Source organism: Vipera ursinii (genome assembly GCF_947247035.1).
Source record: "Vipera ursinii genome assembly, chromosome: 1".
Lineage (NCBI taxonomy): Eukaryota > Metazoa > Chordata > Lepidosauria > Squamata > Viperidae > Vipera > Vipera ursinii.
In genome coordinates this window covers 89,214,064-89,233,082 of record NC_139512.1, presented here as the reverse complement: position 1 = coordinate 89,233,082, position 19,019 = coordinate 89,214,064, and the positions used below count along the sequence as shown (strand labels likewise).

Sequence of the window (19,019 nt, the reverse complement as noted above, 5' to 3'; positions counted from 1 at the left end):
CTGCTGGCATCAACTTCCCATCGTCCTGTGTGCTCCCAAAGAGAGGGCCTCCTCAGGGTGCCATCGGCCAGGGAATGCCAACTGGCGGCCCCCAGGGGGAGAGCATTCTCTGTGGGTGCGCCTGCCCTCTGGAATCAGCTCCCTGTTGAACTCCGGATGGCTCCCGACCTTCACTCCTTTCGCCGCAACCTGAAAACTTGGTTATTTGAGCTTGCCGGCCTGGACTGAGGGATTGGGATTTTAAATTTTTAGAATGTGATTTACTTGTTGGGGCTAATTTAATTTAATTTATTTTTAACCTTGTATATTGTGTTTTAACTGCCCTGTACACCGCCCCGAGACCTTTGGGAGAAGGGCGGTATATAAATCCAATAAAATAAATAAATAAATAAATAAATAAATAAATAAATAAATAAATAAATAAATAAATAAATAGATTAGATAAATAAATAAATAAATAAATAAATAAATAGATAGATAATTAATTAATTAATTAATTATGCATGTAGCAACCATGAATGCCGTTATAGTATTCACCACGTGCAGGAAATAAGTGAGGTGGGATAAGACAGAGGTAGAACTGGACTGTTGTCTTAAATGGGATTATCATAATAGTTATGATGACATCAACTTGTATTTTACTAATACATTATCAAAAGGACAAGACAGCGTTTTCTTCTGCAGATCCAGCTGATGTTTCATCTTAGGAACTTCAGAACCTGGTTAGAGTATTCAGGTGAGCAGATTTCAAATTGGCTATATGAGATGTGCAGATTGGCTCCATCTTTTCTCCCCTGACTTCCACACATTTAGACGGCATTCAAAAAAGAAATAGTAATTTATAATTCTCCTGATAATGTGGTACCCTGTTTCATTAAGGAACTAAACTCTATGGAGAAAGGGTCACACTCAAAGCAATGCTAGCTCATTTCCCCCTTCAGAAACCCAGCTGAAGGTATGGAATTCAGGAAGAATAAAGGGCAGAAATGTACTTATATCTCCACTTTTCACCTATGTATACACTTGATTTATATAACTGGTTGCGTGAAAAGAGCTTATGTAAGATTTTTTAAGCTCCACAGCCACTGTTAACTGGCTAGCAGTGGTCTGAAGCCATTAAGATCTCTAACTTTTAAACAAACAGCCTTTTGACTTTGCATTTGTAGTACACAAAAGAAGTGTTCAGGTATTGATTTGGTATGCAAAAAAAATGCTCAGTTTTCAGCCATCACTAGTTTCAGTAACAGTTTTATAGTTTCCTTATCTAATCTCTCCAAAATCCCTATGGAAGAGAAATAGATACTATACTTAATTCCATTTTGACAATATATTCTAAACACTATTGGCTATTTTATGTTATTTTTTGTAAGTCTTCCTAGAAAATATCTAAGGAATTAAATATTATCCTTCCTGCAGAGATGACTGAGCTGATATACAACTGAAAGAACAGATGTTCACTCTAAAACAGCTTCTTTTCTCCAAACAATCAGGAGAAATGGTTCTCCTGGAATAGTTCTATAACAAGGTTTGCATATATATATATATATATATATATATATATATATATATATATATATATATATATATATATATATATATATATATATATATATATACATACATATATATATATATACATATATATATATATACATATATATATATATATATATATATATATATATATATATGCATATATATGTGTGTGTGTGTGTCTGTGTGTGTGTCTGTGTGTCTGTGTGTGTGTCTCTGTGTGTGTCTCTGTGTGTGTGTGAGTCTCTGTGTGTGTGTGTGTGTGTTTTAAAAAAAGTTTTATTATACTTGTCTGGGTATACCATCTATGACCAATTCTTGTATCTATGTTCTGAAGTTACTAGTACAGAGATTTGCATGCCAGCATAAGTCACTGACTAATCTGTAAGCTTAGTTTTGCTTGTACTGTAATCCCAGAAACTGATGGAAAGCAAGCAATAAAATAAATTACTTTGGACTACCCTATCATCATGCATAGCCTGTGGATACCTCTCTAATGTCATTGGAAGATGGTATGCTAAAATGACGGGTTAGAGGAAGGGGATTCTGTAAAGTCATTAAAATGTTTATACAGTACTACCATGATCTGGTAAATGTATCTGTTTATTTCTCTGACTTCTGTGATTATTCATATCTGTCTCTCTTCTAGATGATTGCAGTAGAGTAGAAAACCAATCATTAGCAGAAGTTAAATTAAGACTACCTTTAAGAAAATATCTTCAGTAACAGGAATGGAACACACACTTCAAAAATCATGTTCATTTACCTTCTGGATATTTTAAAGAGTGAATTATCTGATGTTAGTTACATAGCTGCTAATCATGGCAACTACTTGCAATCAAAAGTAATATAATTTAGTATTTAGAATGGTCAGGAGAAGCAACTAATTGGCTACTATGGGAAACAAGATAGTAGGCAAGATAAGTTATCCTAGTAGGTTTTTCTTACAGTTTTTTCTTTCTTTTTTTAATTAAAATTAAGCGGTTACAATCAATTAAAACTACACGAACAATCACCTGAAGAGATATTTGAAGCTTCAAATGAAAGTTAGTGAAAATAACTTTGTTGAAGTCTTTATCTTGATAATGAAGATTTCTGGGAAACTCAAAAAATGTATCTGGCTTTGTAATACTTTGGTTCATTCTAAAGATTGATGATTTTATTATTTATAACTCCAGATTTAACTCTTTATAAGAACTTAATTTCCAATGCTCTAAACCAGGGGTGTTGAACTCGCAATGTCACGTATCATATCACGATGTATCGCAATTTTTTTGCCATTGCCAGCAATGGGGATGGGCGCGGTTTTGCTATGATGCATCCAGCCTGTGGGCCAGCAGTTTGACACCCCTGCTCTAACTATCCAAGAAAACTGTTTTGAAGGATGGCTTATACTTTTACCAACCTAAATTATCATTTTATCAGTTTGCATGGTTTTTTCTTATGGAGCAATATGGCTAAATTTGCTATTTCATTAGCATGTCAGTGTGTTTAAAAAACAATTTAACAGAAGTACAGCTATCGATAGATAGATATATATTATGTAATCAACAAGAGTAATGAAGAAAGCGAAGAAGACAATGCGAACAGAATATTCTCACATACAAAAATATAAGAAAAAGAGGTTCAATACAGAAGATGAACAGATCATTTGCAACTCAGATATGAGTTACACATATTCAAAAACCTTTTGAGCTGTGGAAAACGGAAGCCTCTTGATGATAGTCCAGCTGATTCAATGGGCTCATCTTCCATCGCAACAGCTGAATTTCATTTCCAAACAAACAACTGGTTCCCTTCATCGCCTACTGAAATGCAATCCTGAGGCAAAAAAGTTGTCCTAAATTTTGTATCAAAAGACATCTGTTGTACGAATGAAAAGGAGAACCAAATACTTCAAAGATGAGGATTTCATCTGAACTACTGCCTTTGGGATACAAATCTGACACAAGACAAGGTACAAGATATGATCACTTGATTCTCCTCCTCTTCTCTGAATGAAATGGCCAGGGGTAAATCGGTGTAAGACAAGAGTACTTGCATCCTGTTATTTTCAAAATAGTTATATGCCAATTTTAAAATCACATGTTTAGTTGAATTCTAAATATGAATTTAAGGACACAAGCAACATCAATTTGTATCTCCTGGATATGTAAAAGAATTGGATTTTTATGTGTTATTTTTTTAACCAAAGAACAGATGACTTGAGCCAAACATTTACACTAATATAGTGATTTAAAAATTTATGTATAAAAATAAACAAGCCAATTTTACATTTGTTGAAAAAGTGATTTTTTTAAAAAAATAAATTTCTCCAAGCCCTGAGGATGTTGTGCATAATCCATGTAGATATTTTTAGCAAAATCATAGATGTGATTTATCACTTTCCCAGACTAACACAAAGCCCTGGAATTGTTTTGTGGTCTGCTATCCAATAACTACCCAGGTCCAACACTGCTTAACTTTTCAAAATTAGTCAACTTTGGCTTTGTATTTTCATGTAGATTAATAGTAACTTCATTTGAAAAGCAACGTATTGGCATATTAGGTTTGATTTTCATCTCCTTCCTCAATAATCAAACATACCTAAACTGCACTTGAAAAAAAATCAATACAATGTGTATCAATCTTTCATGAAGTATATTTCAGGAAGCTATTAACTATGAAAACTGTGGATTTTCTAAGATGATTCAAGAATTAAGTGACAGGCATGAGGTGTGTTGGAAGGCAAAAAGGAATTTCAAAGTATCTGGAATCATGATGTTAGCTACTATCTGCAATTCTTTAAAGCAGTTTAGTAAGTTCTCAGAGCTGCAGAACAGCTCTGCCATATAATCTTATAAAAGAAAAACAATGCTGGCAAGTATTATCCAGTGGTGCTAATTTTATCTTTGTCCTTAATGTTTGATCACTCATGATATAAACATGAAAAAATCAAAATTTATATAGTTGGCAGAAGGAATTTCCAACTGAAAGATCCTGATATGGTATTGTATACATTTATCATCATCATCATCATCATCATCATCATCATCATCATCATTATTATTATTATTATTATTATTATTATTATTATTATTATTATTATTATTATTATTATTATTATTTCAAAATTAAATAATTTTCCAGTGGTGCTAATTTTATCTTTGTCCTTAATGTTTGATCATTCATGATATAAAAATGAAAAAATCAAAATTTATATAGTTGGCAGAAGGATCCTGATATTTAATTTGGTATTGTATGCATTTATTATTATTATTATTATTATTATTATTATTATTATTATTATTATTATTATTATTATTATTATTATTATTATTATATCAAAATTAAATAATTACATATGATTTATTCTTTCCTTTCTTATTTATTAAGAGATACTTTAAAAAGAATCATTTGAGGAAGCAAATGATTATTAGTTATTTTGTTTAAGATCTTTTTTCTGATTTGCCATTATTTTACATATGTTATTGAGGATGTGCAAAACATTTGTGGCCAGTAAGCCAAATAATCAGGAAAAAAAAGCTGGAAGTAGCAAGGAGAATAGATCTAATCTTAGAATATTGATACTCACATACTACAAAGTTATAAGCATACAATTGAAGCCCAAACCAAACTGTGGGTCTGCTTTAGTTATTAAGATCTAAATGAGTAACTTTTGAAACTCAGTAATAAGTGCCATTCAAAAAAAAACTACATAGCTCAGTAGATAAAGAATGTTAGTAGTGATTAGAAAAAAAATAATCGGTATAGATATATAATAGAAAAATCCTGAGCATAATGAATTGTATAGTCTGAATTTTTGCTCACTTTCTTGAATAATTTTCACTGAGAAATGATCTAGGGGCTAAAACATTTAGGGGAAAAATATGATAAATATGTCCAGAGTTCTACTAATATTAAATATATTTAAGTGGTTGCTTGTCTAAATGTTCCACCAAATAATAATAAAAAAACCTATACAGACAACTGGTAGATAAAGAGAAAACTGCCCTTTCTGCACATACAAAAAAGAATAATAATTATTAAAAAAATCAGTAATGCAATTACTTTGCCTGGACTGCCCCCAATCAATTCCCCGGAAAGCAAACCCCTGACTCCATAGATTTAGAGAAAAGGTGCTTTTACTAGGTGATATCTGAATGCAGTGAAAGTCAGGCAAAGTCTGAAACAAGCGTGTGCAAAAATTACAAATTGAAAATCATCTCAGAGCCCGCCCACCCCCCTCAGTAGTCAGGCAGACAGAATCCAATCATTGTCCAGTAAGATGTTTTGGGAACATCTCCAGTCCAGGTGCTCTGTGTCTCTGTGCATACCACACCCAGGACAGTTGGCCTTGAAGATGTGAGATAGCCGCCTTTGGCCTCTCTGTCTTCCATGTCCAATTCTCCCCAGTCATTCCTAGCATTTCACTATCCCACCTCCTGCTTGCTTCCCTTCCCAAATGCCCATTGTTCCCTCCCCCCCATTTCCATGGCAGCTGGCAGCTGGCAGCATGCTTGAAGGAAAGCGATGATGGCCAGGCTGACATATTTCCTATGTTTTGAAGTAATATAACAATTACATCATTCATTTTTTTCTTGCCTGCCTAGCAATCATACAATGTAATCAAGATAATCGATGTATTAACCTCCCAAATGAATGAGTATCAAATTGACATCTAAGTAAAGATCCTTCCACATTCAATAGCTGCACATGCGTGAGATCAGTGCTGTATCTCAGCCTTAAGGTTCTGCAGAAGTCTTAGCAAAGTGGGACAGTTGAGTTCTGAATGCTGATTCACAGTTGATTAGCTGTTGTTCCAGATAAAATTATGTTTCCTTTGGAATTACAAGGTGAAGTTTTCTGAGAGAAAGAACTTCTGCCCTGTCCCATTTAGCTTCTCAGAGCTGCCCCACCTTTCCTACTGTAGATACCATCATGCCTTGCCACCAATTCCCATCCTCTGGAATATCTGAGGGACAACGGCAGAAGTTACAGCAGCATTTTAATTTTCTGTAATCTCCAAGTAGCCAGTTGCAGAGAGTACTGGTCTATTCAGCAAGTGTACTTAACAAGAAATTTAAAATATCTGTTGTGAAGCTGTGGGCATCAAAATGGTGTGGAAGACTTATTCAGATTACAATCTAAAATACAACAGACCTGAATCAAGTTGCTTTTTTTTAACCCGTTTCTTGAAATGCCTTTATTTTCTTTGAAATTCTGAAATTAGTATTATGCACTTAAAAATAATGCACATTATTCCAAAAGTAAGGAAACTATAAATTATTGAGTTCTGTAAAAAAAAATAAGGAGGAATAATGACATGCCACTTCGATATAATTATTTTTTGAAACAGAATGTGACCTCACAATAGACTGATTAAATCCCATGAAAATCATTAAAAACATATGTGGCATACAGTGCAATATGCTAAAAAGTGCCTCATGTTACTGGGTGATACATACCCAAGCCTTCAGATTCAAAGAGACAAGTGTCATCCACTCCCACATCTCTGCACCAGGATAGGAAATTTGCTGTATTATCCCGTGCAAAAAAAGATCCAGAAGGAGCATTGGCTTTGCAGGGAATTTTCCTCACTGGCATTTTCTGTAACACAAAGAGAAAGGTGGTTGTGGATGGTGACTCATCTTTGCATACAATGGCAACTCATACAAAGACACAACCTGTGGAGGGCTAGCTTAGTCCATGAAATGATTCAAGAGTTGAACTTGATAGCCTAAAATGATATTTTACAGCTCTATGAAAAGACTGAAATATTTTGAAGCAATAGAGCGCTAAAAGCATGAAAAGAAGGCAAACATTTTATATCAAACTGAAGACAACATCAAGTATTGAGATATGAGATAGTAACAATCTGGAACATTAGGACTCAGCAAATACTAGGTTCCTAGAAATTTGTAGACAACTAACTTGCAGACAATTAAGTTATAGACAACAAAGGTAACCAATCGGATATCAAATGACCAGCACAGGCACAGAATAATCTTGTCATGGCAAACCTGGCTATACACTGGAAAAGTTAACAAGACTGGACAAAGGAATAGAAACTAGAAACCATCTTAGAATGTTGTGAGGAAAGATGGCATTTGTAATAATAAGTTGCGCCAACAATGCAAGCCACCAGCAAAGACAAAATATAACACTGCAGTAAATGAAAACAGATGTTTTAATTGTGAAAATAAATAAAAATAAACAAATAACCTGAAAGAGAAGTTGACTCTTTTTTGCAACCATGGGACAATTTATGTATCAACTCATCTTCTCTGCCCTAACTCATCCACACTTTTGGTCATCTATATCAGAGATTTTCAATCATCATCATCATCATCATTTTTTGCTCATAATCCCCTTCTAAGCTTCATTTACCTCTGTGACTTCTCAAAATATAACATGCTGGAGAGACATTTGGCCCATACTAAAAATTATCAATCTATGCAAAGAATGGTGTTTTGTACCATTTGACTGTAATATAGAGGCTACCTAAGTGGTTTTTTGCAACCCACCAAGTAGGAAGTGCAGGCAATACAATGATTGATGCAGACAGTCATGAACAAATGCATGCTTTGTATTCCCCCTCTCTCTCCCTCTCTCTCTGTACACTCTTATTTCTCCTATAACAATAAATGTTGCATCATAGATGTTGTGTACTGAGTTTGTTGCGCAGGAATGAAGACGAGGCAAATGAGTTCAGCAAAGAGCATGGTTTATTTCTTGCAGGATCTGAACTAGAGAACAGGGCTGCAGCTGCAGCAATTTATACCTTGGCCCCTAGGTGGCGGCCAATAGGTTTGAAGCAACCTATTGCCGCCTAGGGGCAACCAATAGCAGCGCTGGAGATGGGTTGTCTGAGATGCTGGGAGCCATTAGCTAGCTCCCTGCTATAGCAACATACCAGCCGTTACCATGTGGTGTTAACAAGCAAGCCCAATACATAACAATAGAGCAGTGCATATTTTCAAAGAGATGCTTTGCTTCTTTGAATATTCAAGCAAATTGCTTCATTGAAGCAGTTTCTTGAAGCAGTTAAGTCACCTCCCTTCCCTTGAAAAAAAAATGGCCATGTCATTTTAATTAGCTATGCTTTGACAAATAAACTTTTGACAAGTGCTTCAGAGAACATAGCACTCTTTTCCTCCAATACAACTTGCCCAAGCTTTGGTGAGCCATCCTGGAGGATACATCACTCTACTTTGTACAGTGTGTTCTTCACAACACCTGAAAAGGCTTCTAACCAAATGTGGTTTCTGTGCAGAATCTTCTCCTGACTTTGGAAGTAGTACTCAGGAAGTTTCAGGACAACATTAAGTGCTTCATCAGAGCAAATTCTATTATACTTTTTCAGTGAAGAAAACTACTTTGTCACTGTGGTAAAAAATATCTTTGATGAAGCAAATCTTAATTGTTCTGCACAGACCTCCTGTATCATATTTGGATTTTGGTTTTCTATCTGGTTTATCTCAATATGGTACCACAACCATTTTGCAGAGTGCTCCCTATCCTCTTGTTTTGTTTCAGGATTGTATTAATTAAAACTGTTTTCCTTTTTCCAGAACACATAACACAGCTCTCTTTCAAACAAATATTCACTGGCAAATTAAGTGACTGGCTATTATTATAATTAATTTGTTATTCTTTACATCCAAGATTCTTTATTGTCAAAAATTGCCCATAACCGATATAATACTATGCATGCTTTTCAAGTTCAACTATGTTTTCCACTATATCTTCACACTGAGGTATACTTGGACTTTGACAAGTATGCCTGAGCCACTGGTCACAAAATTAAGCATGCTCAAGAGAAAAAGGTGGAGATGACTAGAATGAATTTAATTTAATAGTGAAAGTAAATTAATTATTCTCCCTAATTCTCTACTTCTGTCACATGAAAAATGGCAAATTTTGGAGAAACTTAGGCATGAATGTCTTCAGAGGAACAATGAGAAAAATGAAGATACATATGTCATGACATCAAATCACTGATATGATTTATGTCCTTTGTGAAATCATGATTGACATGCCATAATTTTTCAAATCATTTATGTTTGTTTTAGATTGTACTGGAACGTTAACACCACACAAAAGAATTCAGCAGTAATATAAGTCCACTCACTCAAGTTGTGCACTCTTGTTAATAATAATAAAGTTGGAAGGGACCATGGAGGTAATCTAGTCCAACCCCCTGCTCAGGCAGGAAACCCTATACCATTTTGGACAAATGGCTGTCCAGTCTCTTCTTAAAAACTTCCAGTGTTGGAGCATTCACAGCTTCTGGAGGCAGGTTGTTCCACTGATTAATTGTTCTAACTGTCAGGTAGTTTCTCCTTAGTTCTAGGTTGCTTCTCTCCTTGATTAGTTTCCATCCATTGCTTCTTGTCCTGCCTTTGGGCGCTTTGGAGAATAGCTTGAGTCCCTCCTCTTTGTGGCAGCCCCTTAGATATTGGAACACTGCTATCATGTCCCCCCTCATCCTTCTCTTCATTAAACTTGACATACCCAATTCCAGCAGCTGTTCCTTATATGTTTTAGTCTCCAGTCCCCTAAGCATCTTTTTTGCTCTTCTCTGTACTCTTTCTAGAATATCAACATCTTTTTTACATCGTGGTGACCAAAACTGGATGCAGTATTCCACGTGTGGCCTTACCAAGGCATTGTAAAGTGGTATTAATACTTCACGTGATCTTGATTCTATTCCTCTGTTAATGCAGCCTAGCACTGTGTTAGCTTTTTTGGCAGCTGCAGCACACTGCTGGCTCATATTTAAGTGATTGTCCACTAGGACTCCGAGATCCCTCTCACAGTTACTACTATTGAGCAAGGTACCCCCTATACTATACCTGTACATTTGGTTTTTCTTGCCTAAAGGTAGAACCTTACTTTTTTCACCATTGAATTTCATTTTGTTAGATAGCGCCCAGTGTTCAAGTCTGTCTAGATCCTCCTGTATCTTAAGCCTGTCTTCTGGAGTGTTGGCTGTTCCTGCCAGCTTGGTGTCATCTGCAAATTTGATGAGTTCCCCATTTATCCCTTTGTCCAAATCGTTGATAAAGATTTTGAAGAGCACTGGGCCCAGAACAGAGCCCTGGGGCACCCCACTACATACTTCCCTCCATGTAGATGCGGTTCCATTGAGGACCACATGCTGAGTACAGTTATTACTGTACCTAGGTTTGTTAATATTAGGCATGCAAAGTAAGTATAATATAAACATATGGATTCAAACCAATATGCATAAACTTCTATACAAAAACAAATCAAGTCTTCAAAAATCCCAAACCAGTACAATCCCTATAAATCACAGAACAAGTATTCATATGTGGCTGGAGATTCAAAGTACATAGAGAATAAGCAAGCAAGCCAAGAGCTTTTCGAAATGACAACAGATGCATTGTGACAATGCAAGCTTAATCCTTGATGAACTTTTATCTGGCATTATTATGAAAATTAAAAAAATGGTTTGCATCATGATATTGTGATGTACATTTCAGCAATTGTTCGCTTTTAATCCCTCGTGGACACGAGAATGTTTGTAGGAATGTTTCTACAAATAGAATATTGTGCATATTTATGCTGGTCACCAACATTACATGAATTTATTGGTAACAAGGTACATGTGTTCATATTCAGATGCAATAATAATACATACACATTCAAAATTTTCTCATCTATGAGTAAGTTAGGCTAAAAATAAATGGTTATAATATTCTGATTCTCTATTAAAATGATTTATGGAGTATCTGCTTCTGTTCTGGAGCTGGTTATTAAATTCAAGATTGTGTTTAAGCCAAGTCCTGGGAAGTACAAATGATGTCTGCAAAACCTTCCAGCTTTGAGTCCAGACATAGTTGCATGTAGGGGAAAAATCCAAACAAACAGCCTTAGACAATTCTTGGCAATATCACAAAAGACTCATGGGGAAGGGAGAACACACAAGCAACACAGAACTGACTGGGTTACACTTAGCTGTAATTACTGGAAAACTAACTGAATCTGATATACGATTCCAGTCAAGAAAAATATTTCAAGTAATGGAATCATTCTGGGAGCAGAGAGGATTTTGCTATAAAGCCGCAAGCAATGTATTAACTCTGTTTAGGCCATTTGACTCAAAACTAAATTTCGAGATGTTATTTGCATTCCACATCATAGTACTCAGGTCCACATATACTTAAGATAGCAAATTGGGAGGATCACTCTCACTGGGATATTCTACAGGAGAAGCAATAGATTAATATTAAATGACAATCATGTCAGGTGAAGTAGAAGCAACCAAAGAGAGAAGCAACCTAGAATTATGGAGAAACTTCCTGACAGTTAGAACAATTAACCAGTGGAACAACCTGCCTCCAGAAGCTGTGAATGCTCCAACATTGAAAGTCTTTAAGAAGAGATTTGACAGCCATTTGTCTGAAATGGTATAGGGTTTCCTGCCTGAGCAGGGGGTTGGACTAGATGTCCTCCACCACCACCATCATTATCATCATCATCATTATCATTATTGCTATTGTTATTATGGAAAAGAGTCCAAAAGCCAAGTATTTCCATTTTCCTACTAACTCCCATTCAGTTTTTGACTTTCTGCTTGTCAGAATCATAGAAGCCTATCAGGAGTAAAAGAAGACTAGATGTTTCTGGATAACAAAATGTTTACCTTTTTTGTTTTAATTGATTAGTTACCATCAAGTCAGTGTCTATTCTTAGCAACCACACAGATTTTCCACATGATGATTTGTTCCTAGCCTGGTCTTCAATGTATTTCAACACTGTACCAACCTCCATTATAAATGAGTCCACCCACCTCACTGCTGGTCATTGTCTTCTCTTTCCTTTCACCCAGAGCATTCTCTAGAAAGCTAGATCTCCACATAATGTTTCTGAAGTAGGATAATTTGAGCTTGATCATTTGTGCATCAAGTGAGAATTCGAACTGACTTGTTCAATGGTTTGTTTTGTGACTGTCCACAGCATTCTCAAGAATCTTCTCCAACGCCAAAGTTTAAAATCGTCAATACTTTTCCTATTCTGCTTCTTCAATTTTCACTTCCATGGAGTGTAACAGGAAATACCATGGCTTGCACTGTGCTTTTTATCAGTAAATAAGATATCACAGCATTTGAATATCTTTTCCAGAGCTTTCATGACTATTTTACCAAGTACAGTCTATGGCATTTTTCTTGATTGCTTATTCCTTTACTGTTGATGGTTGATTGTAAAAGGCAGAAGCCACTGGAAGTATATTTGTACTATGCACTGATAACCATTATATATACAATAAAAGTAAAGGTTCCCCCGCACATGCATGCTAGTCATTTCCAACTCTAAGGGCCGGTGCTCATCTCCGTTTCAAAGCTGAAGAGCCAGCGTTTGTCCAAAGACGTCTCCGTGGTCATGTGGCCAGCATGACTAGACGCCAAAGGCACACAGAACGCTGTTACCTTCCCACCGTAGTGGTCCCTATTTTTCTACTAGCATTTTTATGTGCTTTCGAACTGCTAGGTTCGCAGCACTCAGGATTTGACCCGTCAAACTGCCGATGTTCTGATTGACAAGCTCAGCATCCTAACCCACTGAGCCACCATGTCCCTTTCATATATATATATATATATATATATATATATATATATATATATATATATATATGTATGTATGTGTATACGTATACATATATGTATATGTATATGTATACGTATACAATTTTTTGGATTGCTAACAAAGAATTAAAGGGAGACTGATATGCATTTCAAACTTATTTGTTCTCATCAGTCAGCCATACCCTTCTGAGATTCGAACCTGGGCCGATTGCACCTTAGGCAATTGTTCTAACCTTTAGGCCACTGGCTCTTTCTCGCTTTGTTAGCTGAGAAGCAAGGGAGATACGTGTCCCATGTTTGGGGCCTAGCAAGGTATTCAAAATACTTAACAAACAATATATATATATATATATATATATATATATATATATATATATATATATATATATATATATATATATATATATATATATATATATATATATATATATATATATATATATATACTGTATATACACACACACACACACACATATACACATACATACATACATATATATACATATACATACATATACATCCAATTTAACAGAGAAGAAGGCAAAAGATTAAAATATTTCTTCTTATCTACAGTTAAATGTTCATTTGGATTGTATTACTTTAGCATAAAAAATGAAAAAAGACAAGGCTATTATGGCTTTAAAATCATCCAATTTAGATTAAACTTCTACTGAAGAAGTGGAAATACTTATGTTTACTTCTTATCTAATACATTTTGAGACACTTACAGATAATTAAAACTTCAATTTTTATTATCCTCAACTCTGTAAAGAGTAAATTCCAACTCTGAAATATAAGAATTATTTAACAAAGATTTGCAGTTAGATTTTTTTTTAAAAAAAAAAATCCAACTGCTTTTTTCAAAATGACTTGAAATTCTGCAGTGTTTGAAACAGATTGTCCTGACATAATTAGGTTTCCATACGGCAAAAGTGACTTTTGTTGACATAGCAGTGCATAGCCACAGTTAGCCTAAAACAGCAGTGCACACAATTACTCCTATCAAATATCACCGCTCCCCCCCACCCCCAGGGCTTGTTGATGTGCATGCAGGCAGTTTAAGGCAGGATGTGAAAGTGAGAGTGAAACAGATGATGTCAGCCTGGAAAAATGTGGCCAGGTTCATGCTCACACCCCAAGAGAGGCTATGGATATATGAAATCATATGGAAAAAGAAATAAATTGATACATTTTTTTCCAAATGAGGCTCCATCATTTTATTTTACAAACATTCTTTCTTTCCAGATACTCAAAGTGTTTTTTAAAATCTTTGGAAAAGAAAAAGCTTTCTTTCTTTCTTTCTTTCTTTCTTTCTTTCTTTCTTTCTTTCTTTCTTTCTTTCTTTCTTTCTTTCTTTCTTTCTCTAAAGCCCCTGGCAAATAACTGAGCCTGAAAGAGAGAGGGCCGCAGTAAGCCAGTTCGCTGCTTCAAGGGAAAGAATCCCAATAGGCTAAATCATTTCAGTAATCTTTTCTGTCCGTTTGCAGCTATCATTTATGCACACGTTTAATCCACTGATTTCTCAGACCTTCAAAAACAAAAGCAAAAAATGACTCCTCTGTCTGGAGAAGCTATCATTTTCATTCTGTAAATTCCCTCCCAGATTCTTCCTTTATGAGTTGCTCTGGGCTACTGGGAAAAGCACATGAAGGAGAATTTCTTGGACTGCTCTATTTCAGATTGCAACTGCTGGAATATCATTTTTATTCCCTTTCCCCCCAAGAGGAAAACTATCCTCGACATACTAGAAACCTAGTTATATCCAGCAATGGCTGGCTTCTTCCCAGAACCGCATTCTTCTTCAAGAGAAGGGCTGCTGCTTGCCTGCAGGACTTCAAACTTAAGAGTCTGACTGTGCAGACAGTAGCGGTTTGTCTCAAGAAAAAAAACAAAAACCCTGCTTTGGGATATGTTTGACTGTGATTTAAGGTGAACGAATATTCAAAACAAAACACACAAAAACAAGTATGATTTTACACTGAAACAACAACAGCAATTGAGCAATCTTTTTTAACCGATGACCTCCAGGCTGCAATTCTCATCATTGCCAACAAGCAGATGTCTTTTTTTTTTAAAGCAGTTTGGTCAATTGGGTAAAAATAAATTGAAAAACCATTTAGGTCCATGGTATTATGCTTGACTGGAAATGAATTCTTAAATCCAAATTTATGGATATTTGAAGACATACATAGATTAAGGCAAATTAATAGTAGGGTGGAAACTATTGAAATCATGATAGAATTTGACGAGATTAAGAATGGGTGAAACGTGAGCTCTACCTGTGAACTTTGCACAACAATGCAGTCCTCTAATTTCAAAGTAAAATGGTCTTGCTGCTTTACTTTGGTCTACTTCAGAGTCATTCCCAGCATTTGCCCACAAAGTCTGTAAGAACTAGAAGAGCTCTCCCTCACCTCCATGGCCCAAATCAATCCATGTTGCTTTACATGATATAACCCCTAGGCCACAGGCTCTCTCTTTCTCTTTGTTAGCTGAGAAGCAATGGAGATATGTGTTAAATGTTTGTTAAGCATTCAGAATATACTTGCTTGGTCCCAGACATGGGACAAATCTTATTTCCTGTTTCAGCCTAGCCCAAGGCCCAGGTTCGAATCTCAGAAGGGTATGGCTGACTGATGAGAACAAATAAGTTTGAAATGATCATATCTGTCTCCCTTTATTCTTTGTTAGCAAGCCAAAATAAAGTATTTGTTAAGTATTTTAGAATACCTTGCCAGGCCCAAATACAGGCCAAACCTTATTACCTGTATCAGCCTAACCTAAGGCTATCTACAAGCTGTAGTCGCAACTGTGACAACTCATTATTTGTGTAAATTTTTTGGATTGCTCTCTTTAATTCTTTGTTAGCAATCCAAAAAATTTACACACACACACACACACACACACACACACACACACACACATATATATATATATATATATATATATATATATATATATATATATATATATATATATCCTTGGTTTTTCGGGTTTTTCCCCGCATAGAACTAAAGGTGTAGGCGCAACGTTTCGACGGAATCCCATCCGTCATCATCAGGCTTTAGCTTCCTTCTTCTGGGAGAAGCATGTGGCTGTTTGTTCCTCTTTTTTAAACTGCCAGAGGGGGTGTGTTCTATGGAGGTGTGCTCTGATTGGGTAGGGGACCAAGTGTGTTCTGATTGGGTGGGAGTGTGTTTTGAATGGTGGGTGTGTTTTGATTGGGTGGGGGGGGTGTTCTGAGTGGATGGGCTGGTCTCAGCTGCCAGCTCCAGACCTGAGCTGGTGAGTTGTGCTGCTTTTGTTCGGCTTCGTGTTTGTGGTGGTGCCATGTTTTTATAGTGGGTGTCAGTTTGCTTATTGTGTGGTTTGGAGGGGTTTAAAGTGGCTGATGTTGCAGCTGTAGTTAGGTTTCTGTTTTGTGGTTGTGTGTCCTTATCGTTGTGGGTTCGGATTTGCTTTTTGAATGGTTGTGTGGTGGTGATGTCATGTGATGTTATCATGAGTTTGGGTCTGGTATCATTCTTGGTGGTTGGGCCTCGTCTGTCAATCAAGGCGGAACAAACAGCCACATGCTTCTCCCAGAAGAAGGAAGCTAAAGCCTGATGATGACGGATGGGATTCCGTCGAAACGTTGCGCCTACACCTTTAGTACTACGTGGGGAAAAACCCGAAAAACCAAGGATCCACATACAGGCACCCGCGAAAACCTCAGAAAACATATATACACACACACACACACACACACACACAGAGTATATATGAGTGCTGCGTAACAGAGTGAGCACCTGTTACTCGTCCCAGCTTCTGCCAACCTAGCAGTTCGAAAGTACGTAAAAAAAAATCCAAGTAGGAAAATAGGGACCACTACAGTGGGAAGGTAACATCATTCCGTGCACCTTTGGTGTCTAGTCATGCCGGCCACATGACCACGGAGACATCCTTGGACAAACGCTGGCTCTTTGGCTTTGAAACGGAGATGAGCGCCGGCCCCTAGAGTTGGAAACGACTAGCACGCATGTGCGGGGGAACCAGACAGGTTCTTAATTAGCCAGATCTGGTTATAGGGAACATACAGCCCCAGTGTGGCAGAGTTACCTCACATACCAGTTATTGTCAGGAGTCATTTCAAGTATTGTTCATGCTCAGTAAAATTGTGCATAACTTTATAGCTGGTTTTTTAAAAAAACACATTCCTCCAGGTGAGTCTCTTCTGAGTTTTAATATCTTCAAGAAAAACTTTCTTTCTGTTCTGCCAACTTCTGGAGCATATTTGGCAGAAATTCAAATGAGTCTGTCTGTGGCTACCCTAGAAGGAATTTCAGGAGGTGGGGTGATTTTCTAACCATCTGAAATAACTGTCCACCAAAAGGTAAAGATGCGTTTGTTCAAATAGATCTTTGGCAGTAAACTTAATGCACTGGAATGACTGTAAAGATAAAGAAAATGTATGCAAACTTTGCTACAATTATTATTACTTATATAATTTCATTATTCCACTTTATTTATTTATTTTATTTATTTATTAGTTTTTATAAACCGCCCTTCTCCCGAGGGACTCGGGGCGGTGTACAGAGGAAGGAATGTATACAGATTGAACAATAAAAATAATAAGAAACACTAATGAAAACAAACTGGGACCCCAGTTAACGCTATCATGCCAGGCCGGACTGCTGGAACAGGAAAGTTTTTAAGTCGTGACGGAAGGTACGGAGGTCAGGGGCCATCCGGATTTCGGTTGGTAAGCTGTTCCAGAGGGCTGGCGCACCCACTGAGAATGCCCTCCCCCTGGGGGCCACCAGCCGACATTCCTTGAGCGGTGGCACCCTGAGGAGGCCCTCTCTGTGGGAGCGCACAGGACGGTGGGGTGCTGACATTGGCAGAAGGTGCTCCCGTAGGTAGTCCGGACCCATGCCATGTAGGGCTTTGTATGTCATTGTTAGCACCTTGAACTTCACACGGAAGGCAACTGGAAGCCAGTGCAGCGCACGGAGGAGAGGTGTGATATGGGAGTATCGGGAGGCTCCCAAGAGTGTCCGTGCCGCCGCACTTTGCACCAGTTGAAGCTTCCGAGTGGATCTCAAGGGCAGCCCCATGTAGAGAGCGTTACAATAGTCTAGGCGAGAGGTCACAAGGGCATGGGTGACTGTACGTAAGGAATCTAGGTCCAGATAAGGCCGTAGTTGGCGAACTAGTCGAACCCGGGAGAAGGCCCCCTTGGTCACAGCTCCTATGTGGTCTTCCAGGGAGAGCTGCGAGTCTAGGAGGACACCCAGGTTGCGGGCCCTATCAACAGGGGGAAGTAACTTGTCCCCAATGTTAAGCAGTGGGACGTTCTGAATATCCTGGCTTGCCGGTACGTACAGCCATTCAGTCTTGTCCGGGTTCAGTTGAAGCCTGTTTCTCCCCATCCATTCCCGGACCGCTTTCAGGCAGCGGGACATCACGTCTAGGGCATCACTGATATTGTTTGGAGTTGAGATAAAAAGCTGGGTGTCATCAGCATACTGATGGTACCCTACTCCAAAACTGCGAATGATCTCACCCAGCGGTTTCATGTAGATGTTGAACAGGAGAGGCGAGAGGACCGACCCCTGAGGGACTCCGCAAGCGAGAGGCCTCGGGGTCGACCTCTGTCCCCCTGTCAGCACCGACTGCGAGCGACCCTGGAGAAAGGAGGAGAACCAACGCAGAACCGTGCCTCCCACTCCCAGTCCCCTGAGGCGTCGCAGCAAGATACCATGGTCGATGGTATCGAAAGCCGCCGAGAGGTCTAATAAGACTAGGACAGAGGAATGGCCCCTGTCCCGGGCTCTCCAGAGATCATTCATCAGAGCGACCAATGCCATCTCCGTGCTGTAGCCCGGCCTGAAACCCGATTGGTACGGGTCTAGA

General features: G+C 37.6%; 1 protein-coding gene across 1 annotated transcript in view; it reads right to left on the bottom strand.

Annotated features, from left to right (window-relative positions):
• The window catches only part of GAS2 (growth arrest specific 2), a gene marked incomplete at both ends in the record, with an annotated part of 107,328 nt that overhangs the window by 47,910 nt on the left and 40,399 nt on the right, over positions 1-19,019 (bottom strand). Inside the window, one exon of the mRNA XM_083348591.1 lies at positions 6,981-7,122. Coding sequence (XP_083204717.1) covers positions 6,981-7,122 — 142 coding nt within the window. The remainder of the gene's footprint in view (positions 1-6,980; positions 7,123-19,019) is intronic.